Source organism: Coregonus clupeaformis, chromosome 20 (genome assembly GCF_020615455.1).
Source record: "Coregonus clupeaformis isolate EN_2021a chromosome 20, ASM2061545v1, whole genome shotgun sequence".
NCBI lineage: Eukaryota > Metazoa > Chordata > Actinopteri > Salmoniformes > Salmonidae > Coregonus > Coregonus clupeaformis.
In genome coordinates, this window is record NC_059211.1 from 58,441,181 (window position 1) to 58,460,502 (window position 19,322).

The 19,322-nt window shown below is 45.1% G+C and overlaps 2 protein-coding genes across 2 annotated transcripts; one reads left to right on the forward strand and one right to left on the reverse strand.

The window, feature by feature from the left end:
* Positions 1-853: 853 nt before the first annotated feature.
* LOC121533955 (amidophosphoribosyltransferase-like) lies at positions 854-8,307 on the reverse strand. The gene is made up of 9 exons (XM_041840348.2): positions 8,104-8,307; positions 7,888-8,000; positions 7,646-7,791; positions 2,365-2,437; positions 2,120-2,271; positions 1,834-1,961; positions 1,499-1,720; positions 1,119-1,239; positions 854-1,026 (listed from the first exon to the last, which is right to left on the reverse strand). The coding sequence occupies exons 1-9, from the start codon at positions 8,305-8,307 to the stop codon at positions 854-856; spliced, it is 1,332 nt and encodes a 443-aa protein (XP_041696282.2).
* A 792-nt stretch (positions 8,308-9,099) lies between these two features.
* LOC121533956 lies at positions 9,100-17,114 on the forward strand. The gene is made up of 16 exons (XM_045205831.1): positions 9,100-9,526; positions 9,798-10,283; positions 10,396-10,449; positions 10,564-11,088; positions 11,374-11,445; positions 11,960-12,136; positions 12,309-12,328; positions 13,290-13,326; positions 13,497-13,694; positions 14,375-14,553; positions 14,788-14,967; positions 15,105-15,218; positions 15,373-15,456; positions 15,888-16,068; positions 16,495-16,653; positions 16,771-17,114. Exons 1-16 carry the CDS (start codon positions 9,115-9,117, stop codon positions 16,935-16,937), a joined length of 3,045 nt encoding a protein of 1,014 aa, XP_045061766.1. The 5' UTR covers positions 9,100-9,114; the 3' UTR covers positions 16,938-17,114.
* The last annotated feature ends 2,208 nt before the right edge of the window (positions 17,115-19,322 follow it).

Here is a 19,322-nt window from a genome sequence, read left to right on the forward strand (position 1 = left end):
TTTCAGTTCCCGCCAATATCCAGCAACTTCGCACAGCCATTGATGAGCGGGACAACATCCACAGGACACAATCAACAGCCTGATCAACTCTATGCAAATGATAGGTATCTGTGACCTACAGATGCATATCTGTATTCCAGTCATGTGAAATCCATAGATTAGGGTCTAATGAATTTAATTCAATTGACGATTTCCTTATGAACTGTAACTCAGTAAAATCTTTGAAATTGTTGCATGTTGCGTTTATATTTGTTCAGTGTAGTATGCACTTCACAGGAGGAACAGTGATTAGTCTGAAAGTTAGGGAAACAGGATTCAACCACTTCGTATATAGGATATAAGCAAAATACATTTGCAGGTCTACTTAGAGGTTTTAGGCTAAATTAAATGGAAGCAAGTTGTTTTCACATAACATTTTTGGTTTGAAGTCTTGTGCGTCTTACAGCTGATAAGGCAACTTGTAATGAATCTATCCAATGAGAGAAAGGGGTCAGAATGCTGGTTTTCAATAACAATGGAATATTATGTGGAATGAAAAGGCAGGGTTCAAATGTAATACATTGACATGCATATGGTTATTGTATTGCCAGAGTGGAAGCATCCAGGCTCAAAGGTTTCAGACCAAAGCAGGCCGTGCACCACTCAAGCAGTAACAGCTTTCAGGAGAAATTAAGCAGCTACAGCAATTCTGTGTTTACTTGTCAAGGTGAGGCCGTGCCCCAGTCAGTCATACTGTGACCAAGCAGGCTCCAAGAGGCACTTCCTTGGTTAGAGTAGAGTTAAGTTTCACACAGGTTAAGTGCAATAACGGCAGTAGTGTGGTTGGGTTGTGGTTTGAGGTTGGGGTCAGCGGTCACCACTCCAGTTCCACAGGGTATTTGCCTGTGAGGCAGGCGGTGCAGTGGCCCACTCTCCTGCTGGCCTTGGTGTTGGTGCTGATCCGCTCATCCTTCTGGAGGGAGGGGATTCCCCACTGCACCGCTGACACCAGGCCCTCCACTGACAGATACTGCACGCTGGTGGCACCTACATTACAGAACAACATCACCGTTTTACAGTCTGGACCACCCACACGTCGAATAATAAGTCAATTGAATAATAAGTATTCCAAATCTCACCAATGTAGCCAGCAATGTCCTTAAACTCTGGCCTGTTAGCAATGAGCTCCTCTTTTGTGGGGATGTTGATCCCCATGTAGCAGGGGAACCTGATAGGCGGGGAGGCAACACGGATGTGGACCTATGGGAGGGGAGGTCAGCAACCAAAATGAGTGGTCATTACAGACAATGTGAGACCAGACGTAGTCGTTTCATTGTCGACAAGGAACCTGCAAGTAAGCATTTCATTGGACGATGTATACCATGCGTATCCCGTACATATGACTAATGAAACTGAAACTTGAGTAATCAACCATTATAAACAGAGGAGAGAGAGACTAACATGCAGTATAATTGATATTAAGAGGAGGACTGATAATGATCAACTCTGGGCCACTCACCTCTGTGGCTCCTGCTTCCTTCAACAGCTTGATTATGGGGGAGATGGTGTTGCCCCTGACGATGGAATCATCAACAAGCACCACCCGCTTGCCTGCAAAGTTGTCTGTCAGCGCACCAAACTTCTTGGCCACCCCCAACTGCCTGAGGCGTGTGTTTGGTTGAATAAACGTCCTCCCAACGTAGCGATTCTTACACAGAACCTCTACGTACGGTAGTCCTGACTGCAGAGATGGAACAGAAGAGTACAAACTGAAGCCCAGAATATTGTATGAATATGCACAATTCAGAATATGCACCCTATTGCTATCAACATTCAATAGGTGCCATGACTCACCTGTTCCGCGTATCCCAGTGCAGCAGGAGTAGCAGACTCAGGCACAGTGCTGACCACATCTGCCTCTGTAGGGGCCTCAATGGCAAGCTGCCGTCCACAGCGCTGCCTGACTGTGTACACCATCTGACCTGCAACACCAGGAGGAAACTATAGCTACTCTGGCATCAGCTCAAAAGCAAGTAATGTGCTGTAACCTCCCAGCCAAACTATTTACTACTCTCACTGACTCAGTGCTACAACTTAAAAAGTTGTGTTATTAGCCAGGCCAACTACTACATATGCCTACCTTCAAATATGGAGTCTGGTCTGGCAAAGTAAACATATTCAAAGATGCAGAAGGCAGGGAGGTCTCCCTCGGGGCGAGGGACGATGCTTAGGGACTTCACACCGTGTTTGGAGATCTGGACTATCTCTCCAGGCAATACCTCTCTGTAGTACCTAAAGACCAGACAAAGAGAGAGGCTTGTGAGCCACAGGACCACATGTTGCCATGGCAATAAGAGGTAGGTCACCGTGGTGATGAGAGCTCACTTGGCACCAATTGACTGGAAGCTGCAGGACTCTGATGACACCACCCAGCCCTCTGTGTCTCCCTCGCCAGCACCTGACAGAGAACAGAATATGGCCTGTCAATCATCCATCCTCTCCCACTTCTTATATATATATATATATATATATATATATACACACACAGTGGGGGAAAAAGTATTTAGTCAGCCACCAATTGTGCAAGTTCTCCCACTTAAAAAGATGAGAGAGGCCTGTAATTTTCATCATAGGTACACGTCAACTATGACAGACAAATTGAGGGAAAAAAAAAATCCTGAAAATCACATTGTAGGATTTTTAATGCATTTATTTGCAAATTATGGTGGAAAATAAGTATTTGGTCACCTACAAACAAGCAAGATTTCTGGCTCTCACAGACCTGTAACTTCTTCTTTAAGAGGCTCCTCTGTCCTCCACTCGTTACCTGTATTAATGGCACCTGTTTGAACTTGTTATCAGTATAAAAGACACCTGTCCACAACCTCAAACAGTCACACTCCAAACTCCACTATGGCCAAGACCAAAGAGCTGTCAAAGGACACCAGAAACAAAATTGTAGACCTGCACCAGGCTGGGAAGACTGAATCTGCAATAGGTAAGCAGCTTGGTTTGAAGAAATCAACTGTGGGAGCAATTATTAGGAAATGGAAGACATACAAGACCACTGATAATCTCCCTCGATCTGGGGCTCCACGCAAGATCTCACCCTGTGGGGTCAAAATGATCACAAGAACGGTGAGCAAAAATCCCAGAACCACACGGGGGGACCTAGTGAATGACCTGCAGAGAGCTGGGACCAAAGTAACAAAGCCTACCATCAGTAACACACTACGCCGCCAGAGACTCAAATCCTGCAGTGCCAGACATGTCCCCCTGCTTAAGCCAGTACATGTCCAGGCCCGTCTGAAGTTTGCTAGAGTGCATTTGGATGATCCAGAAGAGGATTGGGAGAATGTCATATGGTCAGATGAAACCAAAATATAACTTTTTGGTAAAAACTCAACTCATCGTGTTTGGAGGACAAAGAATGCTGAGTTGCATCCAAAGAACACCATACCTACTGTGAAGCATGGGGGTGGAAACATCATGCTTTGGGGCTGTTTTTCTGCAAAGGGACCAGGACGACTGATCCGTGTAAAGGAAAGAATGAATGGGGCCATGTATCGTGAGATTTTGAGTGAAAACCTCCTTCCATCAGCAAGGGCATTGAAGATGAAACGTGGCTGGGTCTTTCAGCATGACAATGATCCCAAACACACCGCCCGGGCAACGAAGGAGTGGCTTCGTAAGAAGCATTTCAAGGTCCTGGAGTGGCCTAGCCAGTCTCCAGATCTCAACCCCATAGAAAATCTTTGGAGGGAGTTGAAAGTCCGTGTTGCCCAGCGACAGCCCCAAAACATCACTGCTCTAGAGGAGATCTGCATGGAGGAATGGGCCAAAATACCAGCAACAGTGTGTGAAAACCTTGTGAAGACTTACAGAAAACGTTTGACCTGTGTCATTGCCAACAAAGGGTATATATAACAAAGTATTAAGAAACTTTTGTTATTGACCAAATACTTATTTTCCACCATAATTTGCAAATAAATTCATTAAAAATCCTACAATGTGATTTTCTGGAAAAAAATCTCATTTTGTCTGTCATAGTTGACGTGTACCTATGATGAAAATTACAGGCCTCTCTCATCTTTTTAAGTGGGAGAACTTGCACAATTGGTGGCTGACTAAATACAGTGCTCAAAAAAAATAAAGGGAACACTAAAATAACACATCCTAGATCTGAATGAATGAAATAATCTTATTAAATACTTTTTTCTTTACATAGTTGAATGTGCTGACAACAAAATCACACAAAAATTATCAATGGAAATCAAATGTATCAACCCATAGAGGTCTGGATTTGGAGTCACCCTCAAAATTAAAGTGGAAAACCACACTACAGGCTGATCCAACTTTGATGTAATGTCCTTAAAACAAGTCAAAATGAGGCTCAGTACTGTGTGGCCTCCACGTGCCTGTATGACCTCCCTACAACGCCTGAGCATGCTCCTGATGAGCTGGCGGATGGTCTCCTGAGGGATCTCCTCCCAGACCTGGACTAAAGCATCCGCCAACTCCTAGACAGTCTGTGGTGCAACATGGCGTTGGTGGATGGAGCGAGACATGATGTGTCCCAGATGTGCTCAATTGGATTCAGGTCTGGGGAACGGGCGGGCCAGTCCATAGCATCAATGCCTTCCTCTTACAGGAACTGCTGACACACTCCAGCCACATGAGGTCTAGCATTGTCTTGCATTAGGAGGAACCCAGGGCCAACCGCACCAGCATATGGTCTCACAAGGGGTCTGAGGATCTCATCTCGGTACCTAATGGCAGTCAGGCTACCTCTGGCGAGCACATGGAGGGCTGTGCGGCCCCCCAAATAAATGCCACCCCACACCATGACTGACCCACCACCAAACCGGTCATGCTGGAGGATGTTGCAGGCAGCAGAACGTTCTCCACGGCGTCTCCAGACTCTGTCACGTCTGTCACGTGCTCAGTGTGAACCTGCTTTCATCTGTGAAGAGCACAGGGCGCCAGTGGCGAATTTGCCAATCTTGGTGTTCTCTGGCAAATGCCATAAGTCCTGCACGGTGTTGGGCTGTAAGCACAACCCCGACCTGTGGATGTCAGGCCCTCATACCACCCTCATGGAGTCTGTTTCTGACCGTTTGAGCAGACACATGCACATTTGTGGCCTGCTGGAGGTCATTTTGCAGGGCTCTGGCAGTGCTCCTCCTGCTCCTCCTTGCACAAAGGCGGAGGTAGCAGTCCTGCTGCTGGGTTGTTGCCCTCCTACGGCCTCCTCCACGTCTCCTGATGTACTGGCCTGTCTCCTGGTAGCACCTCCATGCTCTGGACACTACGCTGACAGACACAGCAAACCTTCTTGCCACAGCTCGCATTGATGTGCCATCCTGGATGAGCTGCACTACCTGAGCCACTTGTGTGGGTTGTAGACTCCGTCTCATGCTACCACTAGAGTGAAAGCACCGCCAACATTCAAAAGTGACCAAAACATCAGCCAGGAAGCATAGGAACTGAGAAGTGGTCTGTGGTCACCACCTGCAGTCCTTTATTGGGAGTGTCTTGCTAATTGCCTATAATTTCCACCTGTTGTCTATTCCATTTGCACAACAGCATGTGAAATTTATTGTCAATCAGTGTTGCTTCCTAAGTGGACAGTTTGATTTCACAGACAGATTATTTCACTTAATCACAATTCCAGTGGGTCAGAAGTTTACATACACTAAGTTGACTGTGCCTTTAAACGGCTTGGAAAATTCCAGAAAATGATGTCATGGCTTTAGAAGCTTCTGATAGGCTAATTATAATATAATAATATAATATGCCATTTAGCAGACGCTTTTATCCATACATTTTTACGCATGGGTGGTCCCAGGGATCGAACCCACTACCCTGGCATTACAAGCGCCATGCTCTACCAATTGCGCTACAGAGGACCACTAATTGACATCATCTGAGTCAATTGGAGGTGTACCTGTGGATGTATTTCAAGGCCTACCTTCAAACTCAGTGCCTCTTTGCTTGACATCATGGGAAAATCAAAAGAAATCAGCCAAGACCTCAGAAACAAAATTGTACACCTCCACAAGTCTGGTTCATCTATGGGAGCAATTTCCAAACGCCTGAAGGTACCACGTTCATCTGTACAAACAATAGTACGCAAGTATAAACACCATGGGACCACGCAGCTGTCATACCGCTCAGGAAGGAGACACGTTCTGTCTCCTAGAGATGAACGTACTTTGGTGCGAAAAGTGCAAATCAATCCCAGAACAACAGCAAAGGATCTTGTGAAGATGCTGGAGGAAACAGGTACAAAAGTATCTATATCCACAGTAAAACAAGTCCTATATCGACATAACCTGAAAGGCCGCTCAGCAAGGAAGAAGCCACTGCTCTAAAACCGCCATTAAAAAGCAAGACTAAGGTTTGCAACTGCACATGGGGACAAAGATCATACTTTTTGGAGAAATGTCCTCTGGTCTGATGAAACAAAAATAGAACTGTTTGGCCATAATGACCATTGTTATGTTTGGAGGAAAAAGGGGAGCTTGCATGCCAAAGAACACCATCCCCACCGTGAAGCACGGGGGTGGCAGTATCATGCTGTTTGGGTGCTTTGCTGCAGGAGGGACTGGTGCACTTCACAAAATAGATGGCATCATGAGGAAGGAAAATTATGTGGATATATTGAAGCAACATCTCAAAACATCAGTCAGGAAGTTGAAGCTTGGTCGCAAATGGGTCTTCCAAATGGACAATGACCCCAAGCATACTTCCAAAGTTGTGGCAAAATGGCTTAAGGACAACAAAGTCAAGGTATTGGAGTGGCCATCACAAAGCCCTGACCTCAATCCTATAGAACATTTGTGGGCAGAACTGATAAAGCGTGTGCAAGCAAGGAGGCCTACAAACCTGACTCAGTTACACCAGCTTTGTCAGGAGGAATGGGCCAAAATTAACCCAACTTATTGTGGGAAGCTTTTGGAAGGCTACCCGAAACATTTGACCCAAGTTAAACAATTTAAAGGCAATGCTACCAAATACTAATTGAGTGTATGTAAACTTCTGACCCACTGGGAATGTGATGAAAGAAATAAAAGCTGAAATTAATCATTCTCTGTACTATTATTCTGACATTTCACATTCTTAAAATAAAGTGGTGATCCTAACTGACCTAAGACAGGGAATTTTTACTAGGAGTAAATGCCAGGAATTGTGAAAAACTGAGTTTAAATGTATTTCGCTAAGGTGTATGTAAACTCCCGACTTCAACTGTATGTATATAGTTGAGGTCAAATATATTGGCACCCTTGTGTTCACACAAGTATTTGTTTGATTTACAATTGCACAGGACCAAATATAAATAAAATGTTAACTAAAATTGAGATTTTTCACTTAAGTAAAAAAAATGCCTGGATCATAATTTGGTTGGAGGCATTTATGTGTAATTTATCTTACCTGTGGTAAGTAGCAAGTGCCTACAGGGTAAAAATATCCATTCAACCAGTTTAGAAAAGAGAAAACATAATTCTGCTCCTTTGTACTCCATTATAAAGTGCAAGTGTGCCAATATATTTGACTAACTTTACATAGATTATTAACTCTGCTTGTACATTATAGTTAAATCAAAAAAATACACAAGCCAAAGATACACAAATACCATGCAGCGCTAAGGAAGGACCAAAAACACCTGCAGTGTGGAGTTTAGAAACGGGGACGAGGCGTCCGATGCTGAGGGGTCTGTTTCCATACGGGTCACGGATAGCATAGATCACATCTGTGTACATCACCAGCAGTGAGTAGGATGTAGGGGTCTCATGCATCAGGTTCTTTATCCTGCAGTGGAGAATAAACAATCAATCAAGATGAGCTTTACAGGGGGTAAAAGAGATGGGGCATTATTGGAATGGAATAGAAGGCCATAGAACGGACCTGGCCACCCAGTCAGGGGCATCCAGCTCCTCCATGGGCGGAGTCAGAGCCAGCAGCTGGGTGATGAGCTCACTGTCTGAGCTGGTGGAGAGGCCCACGCCGTGACGCATCACCTGCCATACACACACAGTTATGTATGCTTATACACAAATACACAATAATCAACTACAATATAAACAAATGCACACAGTCATTGGATATGACAGCATGGCCCACCTTCTTACGCAGTGCAGCTGCGTTGACCAGTTCCCCGTTGTGTGCCACAGCTATCTTGCCGTGCAGTGTGTCCACCACAAAGGGCTGGCAGTTCTGCAGCTCAGAGATGCCCGTGGTGGAGTAGCGTGTGTGCCCGATGCCCAGGTTACCATAGCGCAGCTTCAGAAGGTCCTCAGGTGGAAAGGCATTGTTCACTAACCCCATCCCCTGTGAAGGGAAGTGACATACCAAATCAGAACAATAACACACATGTAGCCTAAATGTGATTAGTAAAGCTTTAACGTGATGATATAACTGCTGTCTTATTTCTGTACATCATGTTCCCTCCCCATCTGAGACTTTTGTTAATGTGTTAATGTGTTTTTGGGGAGGGGTGGTGGTATTGTGTTTAGTTTGAGGACACTGATGTTGAGTGAGTCAGAGGACACGTTGAGTAATCATCATTATCTGGAATGAGTGTGATGATAGCCATGTTTCTCTTTCATGTTTTCGTACTGAATGGTTCTGTATGTCACACATTTTTACCTTGAGGGTGTTGTACGTTGGTGGGTTGACTCCATTACTTGTGACGATTCCGGCACTTTCCTGACCCCTAAATAAACAAAGACAAATAAATTGCTTGAATAACATTTAGGTTCTACACTTCAGCCAATTTGCTTGATGCAACATGTTTGAGGCTAGCTTTTCTGTATGTATACTGCCTTAGGGCAGACTTAACCGGTTTGGTAAAAGAGAAGTGTTGTAGACTGAGGGAAAAATGATGGGCTATGTGTCTCTGCAGTGGAGTTGCCTTATATGGAGTGGCCTTGTGCTGCAGCCTCAGCCGATTTGCCAAGCTGCTTCTCGGATTACAGTCTGTCCCTCCCCCACACCACACAGCTTAAGCCAGTAGTGAGGCTGCTTTGATTCGGTGGGCGTTCCTCTTGGCTTAACCGCCTGGTTGCCTAGGGAACCAGGCACCAGAGGAAGGGGGGCTGGGAGAGAAAGAAGCGTTTCCAGGTCAGCTCAAACATGGAGAAAGGAGCTGGGAGACAAAGAGGAGGTGAAGAGGAAGAGATTGTAGAGGTAGAGGAGACCGGTGCAGCAGGGCAGTGGGGGGAAGCGGAGGTGCTGGCTCTTCTGTCAGTGTGGGGGGAGCTGGGAGCAGCTCAGCATTCAGGTGTATGCAGCAGAGCCACATTTGAATGCATATCAGAGCAGCTGAAAGGGTTGAATGTGCTGCATGGCTGGAGGGAGTGCCAGGCCCAGTGCAGGAGGCTGGGACTGCTGGGCAGGAAGGCTGAACAGCCAGGCACATCCACCAACTACAGGCAGGGGGCAGCAGCCATGATGGACGCCCAAATGAATCAAAGTGATTGGGAGGAAAAGGAGGATCTGACCAGTGAGAAAGAGGCTCACTCTTCCTCAGTCACAATACAGGAAGGTAACTGGGAGTTACAGGAACAGTGTACTGGCTGAGAAGTTGTTTAGTATACACAGCAGTAGTTTAATTAAAATAATCTTTGAGGTATCCCTCATTTAGATAAGAGGCCGCTTCATGACCAAGATGTTGACTCAGACATAACTGGAGTCACATACCATTAGCCTAGAAAAAGGGTTAAACTGAATCTAAATAAACCAGAGTATCAGTAACAGACAATATCAAAAATGGATCCCTTGATTGACATCCTTTAAAAATGTGTGTGTTTGTTAAGGAGGCCCGTGTCAGATTCTTCGCGGGGCTCTCCCATATGCCCAATACTTGGGCCCTGAGGGGGGCCGCCATTGGACAGATGAGGAGGTGCGAGCTCTGTTGTGTGTCTGGTCTGACCGCCACATCCGCCAACGCCTCAAAGGAACGCTACGCAACAAGGCCATCTTCCAGGAGATGGCCCGCCGCATGCAGAGAGGCTTCGGAGTGGTGCGCAACTGGAAACAATGCCGCACTAAATACAAGAACCTCAAGTATGAGTACAAGACAGCCAAGAGCGCACAGGCCGCTGCAGGGAGCAGTGGCCCAGGAAGGTACATTAAGTTCTTTGATGAGGTAGAGGCCATAGTGCTGGACAGGGGAGAGGATGGGGACCAGGATATGCAGAGAGGACCTGAAGGGGACCAGGGAGCTGGGAAGCTGGGACATCTGGAAGGCCAGACTCAGTCTAAAGAACCCAAAGGAGACCTGGTCATTGAGATAGACCATGGTGAGGTTTTAATTTTTTTTAAATACTACAAGTTTACAGATGGTGATGAGATACTGAATGAATACATTGCCTAGTCCTACTTTTAAAACTTCTAGAACAATGCATCTTTCAGATGACAATAGTGACGATTATGAGCTGGACACAGACCAAAACCAAAGGGAATCAGGTATGTGAATTCAAATAACCTACAGCAGAAAAGCCTTCTGAAATGCTGTGCAGTACATGGGCTTGGCATGATTGCTTATGCTCACTCTCTTCTGCATTCTGTCTCCCATCCTAGGAGCCCATCTATCACCATTGAATCAATCTAGCTCCGAGCAATTCCATGTGGTAACGGTGTCCGACACAGGACGGAACTGGAGTGACCAGGAGGTGCGTGCTCTGATCCAGGTGTGGTCTGAGGAGGGCGTGTGCAGGCAGCTGGAGAGCTCCACCAGGAAGAGGGACATCTTTGTGCAGATCTCCCGCCGGCTACTGCAGCAGGGGGTGGAGCGCGACTGGAAGCAGTGTCACACCAAATACAAGAACCTCAAGTACCTGTATCGCTCCCTACAGAGGGGCAGGGCTGACAGCACAGACCCACGCCGTCTTATGAGGTTCTATGACGAGGTGGATGCCATTTTGACCAGGTCGGATAGTGGACCTGCCATAGGATATGAGAAACAAGCAGAGGCTGGCCCCATTTTGGCCGGGGCCATGATTAGGTATGAGGATGACACAGATGCCATGACTCATCCAGTTAACTCTTACACAGCTCAAATCTATGAACTTATCCCCAGGAATGAGGACAAACAAACACACACAGGTAAGAAAGTGACTCCGATAGCCATTGTAGATCAACCTAAGGTCACTCCAAATAATTTAGTGGTGACCATGTAAACATTTTTATCAAACACCGCAACGCAAGCCATTACATCTTCAGACATATCCCACATCTATTTTGTTGCCTATAAACAAGCTAATTTATAACATCAAAAATAAAACCCATTGGCCCCAAAGCTGGTAGTTGGAGCCAGTAGAACCTGGTGGAGGAAAATAGGTTCTGATATTGTGCATTAACAGTGATGTCATGCCTCTGTGTTCCTTACAGACAATGCTGAGACCGATAAAAGACAGGATCTGACTGCAAAAAGAGGGCTGAAAAGGAAAGCGTTGGATCAAGGTTTGAAATTGTACCTCCTCCCTCAACAATTTTGTCTCATCTCGTTTTAAAATCCACACGCGACCAAAGGCTCAGTAACAGACTAATGATGGACGGTGTGAGTCAGTCCTGTGACTTACTAATAAGACTCCTAATCTAATCATGGGAAAGTGGGTTAGTGAGAGGAATCAGGAAACTGCTGAGAATGGGCAAAAACACCAGCCTTCTTTACAAAACCGCAATTTGGATTCTGTGTATCCATGTGCTCAAAACGCAGAACAGTGTTATCAGTAAACTGAAGATTGCAATCTGCCCATTCTTTAGTATACATTTTGAAATATTCTCTCAGAACACATCAGCACAATCAACTTGAGAGGACCAAGGTCAAGAATCTGTGCAGGATAGCGTATTTTGTACATCATGTGTCTCAGACTTCTACACTTAGTAAAAAGTGATTGATTAATCAATGATGAAGGCATTTAACCTCAACTCAATCTCTGATGTATTAGTCCTCTTGAATCCTTGTTTTCTTTAGATACCTGTAGAATTGTGAAGAGACATGATACTGGGGGCAGCTGTGCTGAGAGTATTGACTTCCAGTGCAAATTGGAGGAGGACCAATACATTCCCATTATAGAGATCAACTCAGTCTGCTCAATGGCAGCCTCTGTCTCAGCCCGACAAAAACAGGTAGGCCTAATCAACTCCGAATGTTAAAAATGATGTTAACATCATTGTAACCAATTGACTGTTGTATACAATAGGAGTCTGAAAGTTTACGAAAGACATTGAGTTGAGTCTGCATTGGAGAAATGTAGCAGTCTGGAATCCAAGGACGTCCAGAGATCTCTATACTTTCACCGGAAACAATGTAACACTTGTAGCAAAGCCATGCTCGTGGAACGTTTGACGTCACACCTCCATGTTGTTTTGAGACATTGCCCACTACAATGCATTTTTTAAGTGATTAAAGTTGTAAGCATTATAGCAGTGTAGCTAATTAATGATGGGCAAGATAGTGGGCATTTGTGATTAGCGGATGACTATACAAAAGTTTCAAGGACCCTATATACATTTGCTCGCTAGAAAACATAAACTCACCTATGTTGTAGCGCCACAAGTCCCAAAGTTAACACTTGGGCAACTTCTAGTTGTGTTGGCCATTCTCCTGCTGCAACACATCCGAAAACTCCGCACTCTTCTCCGATGCCAGATTCTTCGAACTCGCTCATTCTTCAATCCCTGGGCTTCCCGTGCTTGTCTACTTCACACTGCGTGTATCTCCACGCACAAACACTAGCCACGTGTTGACAACAGAGCTACCGCTACACGAACTGGCTCAACCTACAGGGATACAAAATGGGGTACTTCATTGACATCCCCTGACAACAGACGGAATACTGCGTATCAAATTGCGAAAGTAGTACAGACTCAAATATCGATTAGGACTTTGACTGAGAACCGATATGCAATCATTCACCCTGTTTTTTGGTGATAAAGTTCAATTATATTTATTTTTAAGTATTCAATAGATACTAAGTAAAAACCAAAGACACTTATCTTACAACTATGCCCGTGTTTCGCTGATATATTGAGATGAGCAGCAGCCAAAAAAAAACGTTTTCCCCCACGTGGTGAGGCCTACATTACTATAATTGGTTATTCCTGAATCGATGCTGAGTTGTAATTGGCTTTTCTGGATTCTGAAAGTCAGTCGTGACTCCTGAAGCGCATTCCACTTTCTGCACTGAATTCTCCACGAGTTGCAGGTAAAGTCGCGAGAATTCTAGATGAAACTAATATATTTTTGGTGTACATTTCCCACACTGTTGATTTCATCTAACTTTACTTGCTTTATTTTTCAGGGTTTCAGATTATCTACCAACATGGCGCCTGCATCAGGTATGGTTTCATTTTTCTTCAGTTTCAAACTGCATGAAGTCAGATTGATAGTCGAAGTGACAATATAATTTGATTCCACTGTAAACCCGCGTTTCCCGTAAATAAGTGTTTCAGCGTCGATTTAGGGTGGCTCACTGGTGTTTTTCTGCTTTCTGTTGTTGTTGTTAAAGAGCTGAAACTTGGACAGAAACTAAATGAGGGCAAGACCAAGCAGATCTTCGAGCTCGCGGATGAGCCAGGCCATGTTCTGGTCCAGTCGAAGGATCAAATCACAGCCGGGAATGCGGTGAGGAAGGACCAGATGGAGGGAAAGGCCGCGATAGCAAACAGAACCACGAGCTGTGTTTTCAAGCTGCTGCAGGAAGCGGGTGGGTCTTCTGGCTACACTGTTTTCAATTATCATTCATGATTGTGGTTAGTTAATGCTAATGTTTCGTTTGGTTATGTGTGGGTGAGTGTGATAACTAGTTTAGATGTGTCCTCCCCATACAGCCATATTCGTAATGTTCTGTTATCAATTTTAAAGCTTTATGGTTCTGTGAGAAATCTATATTGTCTGACCCTGGGTCAGTAAAGTGTGCAAACGTTCATGAATGCATTTGTCCACAGGCTAGAATTCAATCAAACAGCTATGATTAGTGAGTGTTGTTCTGTCTATAACTGACCACCGTGGGCAGCTGTCCTGTGTATCCAGGTCATGTTGCATTCCTGTATTTTGACCTTGAGATCACAGTAGTCCATTATTAAACACTCCCTGTTAAGAAATTACTCTCCATATTGCAGCAATTTGAAAATAAATGGGGGTAAGTGCATCCCATGTGTCCCTCATGATGTAAGCCAAACTGTGGAAATTCATTCCTTGTGACTCGGAACATGCTTTTTTAAATCAAACCGAATGTGACCCACCCCAGCCCCCTTTCCTCACCATCATCTAAGACAATGGCTTCCCTGATTGACTGATAATTGGCTTCCTTCATAGCTGAAGTAGTGCTGCTGTTTAATCACCGATGGCTGAGTAAGTCCTCGTGGTGTTCTTTTTATACCTCAGGCATCAAGACAGCCTTTGTGAGGCAGCAGTCGGAGACGGCGTTCGTGGCGGTCCACTGTGAGATGATCCCCATCGAGTGGGTCTGTCGCAGGGTGGCCACCGGATCCTTCCTCAAGAGGAACCCTGGCGTCAAGGAGGGCTACAGGTTCTCCCCTCTGAAAATGGAGATGTTCTTCAAGGTGTTTGTGTATATTTGTATCTGTCCAATCATGCCCAGTAGAAAAAGTGGATTTATCCTCTCTTTGATAATCCAATCTACCTGCCTAATTTGTACACATTCATTTTCCACTCGTGAAAACATTGAAAGTTAGGTACATCATCCATCAGCAACTCATCCACCTTCATACAAATATTGCCATGTTCTACAGTTTACATCAATGTCTGAAATCTTGGTCACTATTTGTTTGTCTCAGGATGACGCCAACAATGACCCTCAGTGGTCAGAGGAGCAGCTGCTGGAGACTAAGTTCTCTCTGGCTGGGCTCACCATCGGCCTCTGTGAGGTGGACATCATGAACCGCAGCACTGTGGCCATCTTTGAGGTTCTGGAGAGGGCCTGGGCCACCCAGAACTGCACGCTGGTGGATATGAAGGTATGTGGCTCAGCGCCACCCTCAGATGGTCAGGGGAGGTAACAAAGTGGACCATGTTTTGTTCTTAGTTAGTTCTGAAAGTTCTGAACCCATTATGGGGCCTTTTAACATGCATTCCTTTGACTGTTTGTTGACAGATTGAGTTTGGTGTGAATGTGAGCACCAAAGAGATTGTGCTTGCTGACGTGATTGACAATGATTCCTGGAGGCTGTGGCCAGCAGGAGATCGGAGTCAGCAGAAAGACAAACAGGTGAGATGATCTCCTGCATAGCTCTGTCCAATGCTCCTATCCTGCCATCCCTTTATGGAAAAATGCTAATGTTGCCATTATTTAACCACCTCAGATTTTGAGTTACACCACGTTAGCTGTAGTGTAAACCTGTGTGCTCTCCTCTCCTTTGCAGGTGTACCGGGACCTGAAGGAGGTGACTCCTGAAGCCATGCAGATGGTGAAGAAGAACTTTGAGTGGGTCTCTGAAAGAGTGAAGGTAGGCTAGCCTTGTGTATCCCACTAGTCCTGTGCTCTTTAGCCTAAAATAGCAAGAGCCGACTAGCTGTGACTCTTATCAGGACAGCCACTAGTTTGTATTGAATCAACATACCATAATGATAGAGGATCGTGTAGTTTAACATTAAATTGTCTGTTGATTGAGCAATTTTCCATTGTTATAACCTAGACATGATGGGATTCTCACGTGAATCCCAGCATTTTAAAATAGCTCAACATTTTGTGACCAGTCTTTGATCAACTCTAGTAATCTCAGAAATGTATACTCCCTCACATCCTCTGTCAACTTAACCCAGTTTGTTTTAATCTGTCACATGACACACACAGAGACACGGTACAAGTACAGCCCATAGTGAAATAGTTTAGGCCGGGCATTCAGTGGAGGCTGACGGGGTGTCTGTGTGTCCCTAGCTTCTGCTGGAGCCCAAGGCCAGTGGCAGAGTGGTGGTTCTGATGGGCTCCACCTCTGACCTGGCCCACTGTGAGAAGATCAGGAAGGCCTGTGGCTCCTACGGAATTTCCTGTGTCCTCCGAGTCACCTCTGCACACAAAGGACCAGACGAGACTCTTCACATCAAAGCTGAATACGAAGGTGGGCTGAACTCAGCCTTATAGCCCTAACCTTACTGTTAACCCCTAAAAACATAGCTACCCCTCTCTACATAGATTGTACAAGACATTGCTTGCTTATGTTTATTAAAAGTGGAAGATTGTGGTACATACATTTGGAATAATGGCTCGGTATGTGGAGCCTCCTGTAGCTCAGTTGGTAGAGCATGGCACTTGCAACGCCAGGGTTGTGGGTTCGATTCCCATGGGGGGCCAGTATGAAAAATGTATGCACTCACTAACTGTACGTCGCTCTGGATAAGAGCATCTGCTAAATGACTAAAATGTAAAAAAAATTAGTAACTGCGCAGTATACTGGCTAACATTATAACACCTATCTAATATAACATTTTATAAATCATGATTTGGCTCTTCTGTATGGATGGGCTAATATGCAGTATTTTCCCAGGGGATGGAGTACCGACTGTGTTTGTGGCTGTGGCGGGCAGAAGCAACGGCCTTGGTCCAGTGATGTCAGGAAACACCGCCTACCCAGTCATCAATTGCCCTCCTATCACCCCTGACTGGGGGGCACAGGACATCTGGTCATCCCTTCGCATGCCAAGTGGTGAGTACATCCCTCCATGCGGTCTGTCTTGCTGTGTGTGTACAGTACTGTATGGTAATTATCCCGGAAATGAATCTGTGTGTTTACCCTAACCCTGATTGCTCCTCTCTCCCACAGGTCTTGGCTGCTCCACAGTCCTCTCCCCTGATGCTGCAGCCCAGTTTGCAGCTCAGATCTTTGGGCTCAGTGACCACCTGGTGTGGTCCAAACTGCGGGCCTCCATGCTCAACACCTGGGTGTCTCTGAAGCAGGCTGACAAGAAGCTGCAGGCCTGCAGCCTGTGAGGAGCCCCCTGTACTGTACCATTTCAGACCCTGCCAGGCCTCTCCAAGATGGGCACTGTGAAGGGTCACTGCCTTGCCGTGTGTTATGTCTAATGAAATGTTTACCAACTGTAAAATCAGCCCTACAACACATTCCTCTAATCATTCCCTTAATAAAGTGATTCATATGTATAAACATCTGTGTTTTAGATTACTATGTTTTTCTATTTCATTTACAGTATACACTACATGACCAAAAGTATGTGGACAACTGCTCGTCGAACATCTCATTCCAAAATCATGGGCATTAATATGGAGTTGGTCCCCCCCCTTTTGCTGCTATAACAGCCTCCACTCTTCTGGGAATGCTTTCCACTAGATGTTGGAACATTGCTGCAGGGACTTGCTTCCACTCAGCCATGAGCATTAGTGAGGTCAGGCAATGATGTTGGGCGATTAGGCCTGGCTCGCAGTCGGCGTTCCAATTAATCCCAAAGGTGTTTGATGGATTTAAGGTCAGGGCTCTGCAGGCCAGTCAAGTTCTTCCACACCGATCTCAACAAACCATTTCTGTATGGACCTCACTTTGTGCACGGGGGCATTGTCATGCTGAAACAGGAAAGGACCTTCCCCAAACTATTGCCACAAAGTTGGAAGTACAGAATCGTCTAGAATGTCATTGTATGCTGTAGCATTAAGATTTCCCTTCACTGGAACTAAGGGACCTAGCCCGAACCATGAAAAACAACCCCAGACCATTATCCCTCCTCCACCAAACTTTACAGTTGGCACTATACATTGGGCAGGTAGCGTTCTCCTGGCATCTGCCAAACCCAGATTTGTCCGTCGGACTGCCAGATGGTGAAGTGTGATTCATCACTTCGGAGAACGCATTTCCATTGCTCCAGAGTCCAATAGCGGCGAGCTTTACACCACTCCAGCAGACGCTTGGCATTGCACGTGGTGATCTTATGCTTGTGTGGGGTTGCTTGGCCATGGAAACCCATTTCATGAAGCTCCCTATGAACATTTATTGTGCTGATGTTGCTTCCAGATGCAGTTTGGAACTCTGTAGTGAGTGTTGCAACTGAGGACGGCCAATTTTTTTTTTTTACGCGCTTCAGCACTCGGCAGTCCTGTTCTGTGAGCTTGTGTGGCCTGCCACTTAGCGGCTGCTCCTAGACGTTTCCACTTCACAATAACAGCACTTACAGTTGACCTGGGCAGCTCTAGCAGGGCAGAAATTTTACGAACTGACTTGTTGGAAAGGTGGCATCCTATGACTGTGCCATGTTGAAAATCACTGAGCTCTTCAGTAAAGCCAGTCTACTGCCACTGTTTGTCTATGGAGATTGCATGGCTGTGTGCTCGATTTTATACACCTGTCAGCAACAGGTGTGGCTGAAATAGCAGAATCCACTCATTTGAAGGGGTGTCCACATATTTTTGTATATATAGTAAGTATTTTGAAAGTTTGGTAATGTTTAGCAATAATATATTTGATGTTGGACATTATTATGGAGTAACACATTTAAAACAACCAATGTTAGCTTTTATAAATGACACAGTAAGGTTTCCTCAAATTTTATTAGCAAGACTTCCAAGTGGTGATAAAATCACAGACAGAATGCAAGATCATCTTGATATTTTTAAAAACATAGGCTTTAGGCAAATCTCTGGCTTGGATTCCAGAATATATATTATGTTTAAGATTTCTGTACTCCCCTTTCTTCTGTGGGTTTAATGTCAGTACCTTCGTTCTTATCATAATATGTGATTATAGGCTTGTGATTTATTTCCTGTTCATCCACCCAGATCGCACCTGACTTGGCATACTTGATGGAACGGTTGGAGGTGATGATGAAGGATTTAGGCTGGCCAATGGAATTAGCCGCCTTGTAGTTTGCGAAGAGAAGATTTTTGCCTTCGTACGCAGTAACATACATGGTTTCGAAGCCAGGGCAGGTGATGTAATCTCTCGCTGGGATGATTTGGGTGCAAATTTCTTTATCGCGAATGAAGTTCAACGTTGCTTCTCCTGTAGCTTTGACATGGGTGTCCGTAGTCCCTACACAGACTTCTCCACCAATGGCCACAGTGATGTCTTGGAGTTTCAACTCTGAATTTTTGTAGAAAATCTGAATGTTGTAACTTGTTGCATTGGCAATGTGGGTTCCTTTATTTCCCATTGCTGCAGCTGTGAGAAACAGAATAATTATTTTATGAACCGTACACTAAAGAAAATGTGATTTTTGTGATCTGTGAACTTACACTTTTAAACCATTGTCATCAAGTATTCAAATGTAAAAAGCAGATATATAGAGAGGGTGAATGGGACAGAGAAGATTCATAAAGATAACACATCTGGATGAATAAGACAATTAGAAGAAGACTACTCGCCTGGTT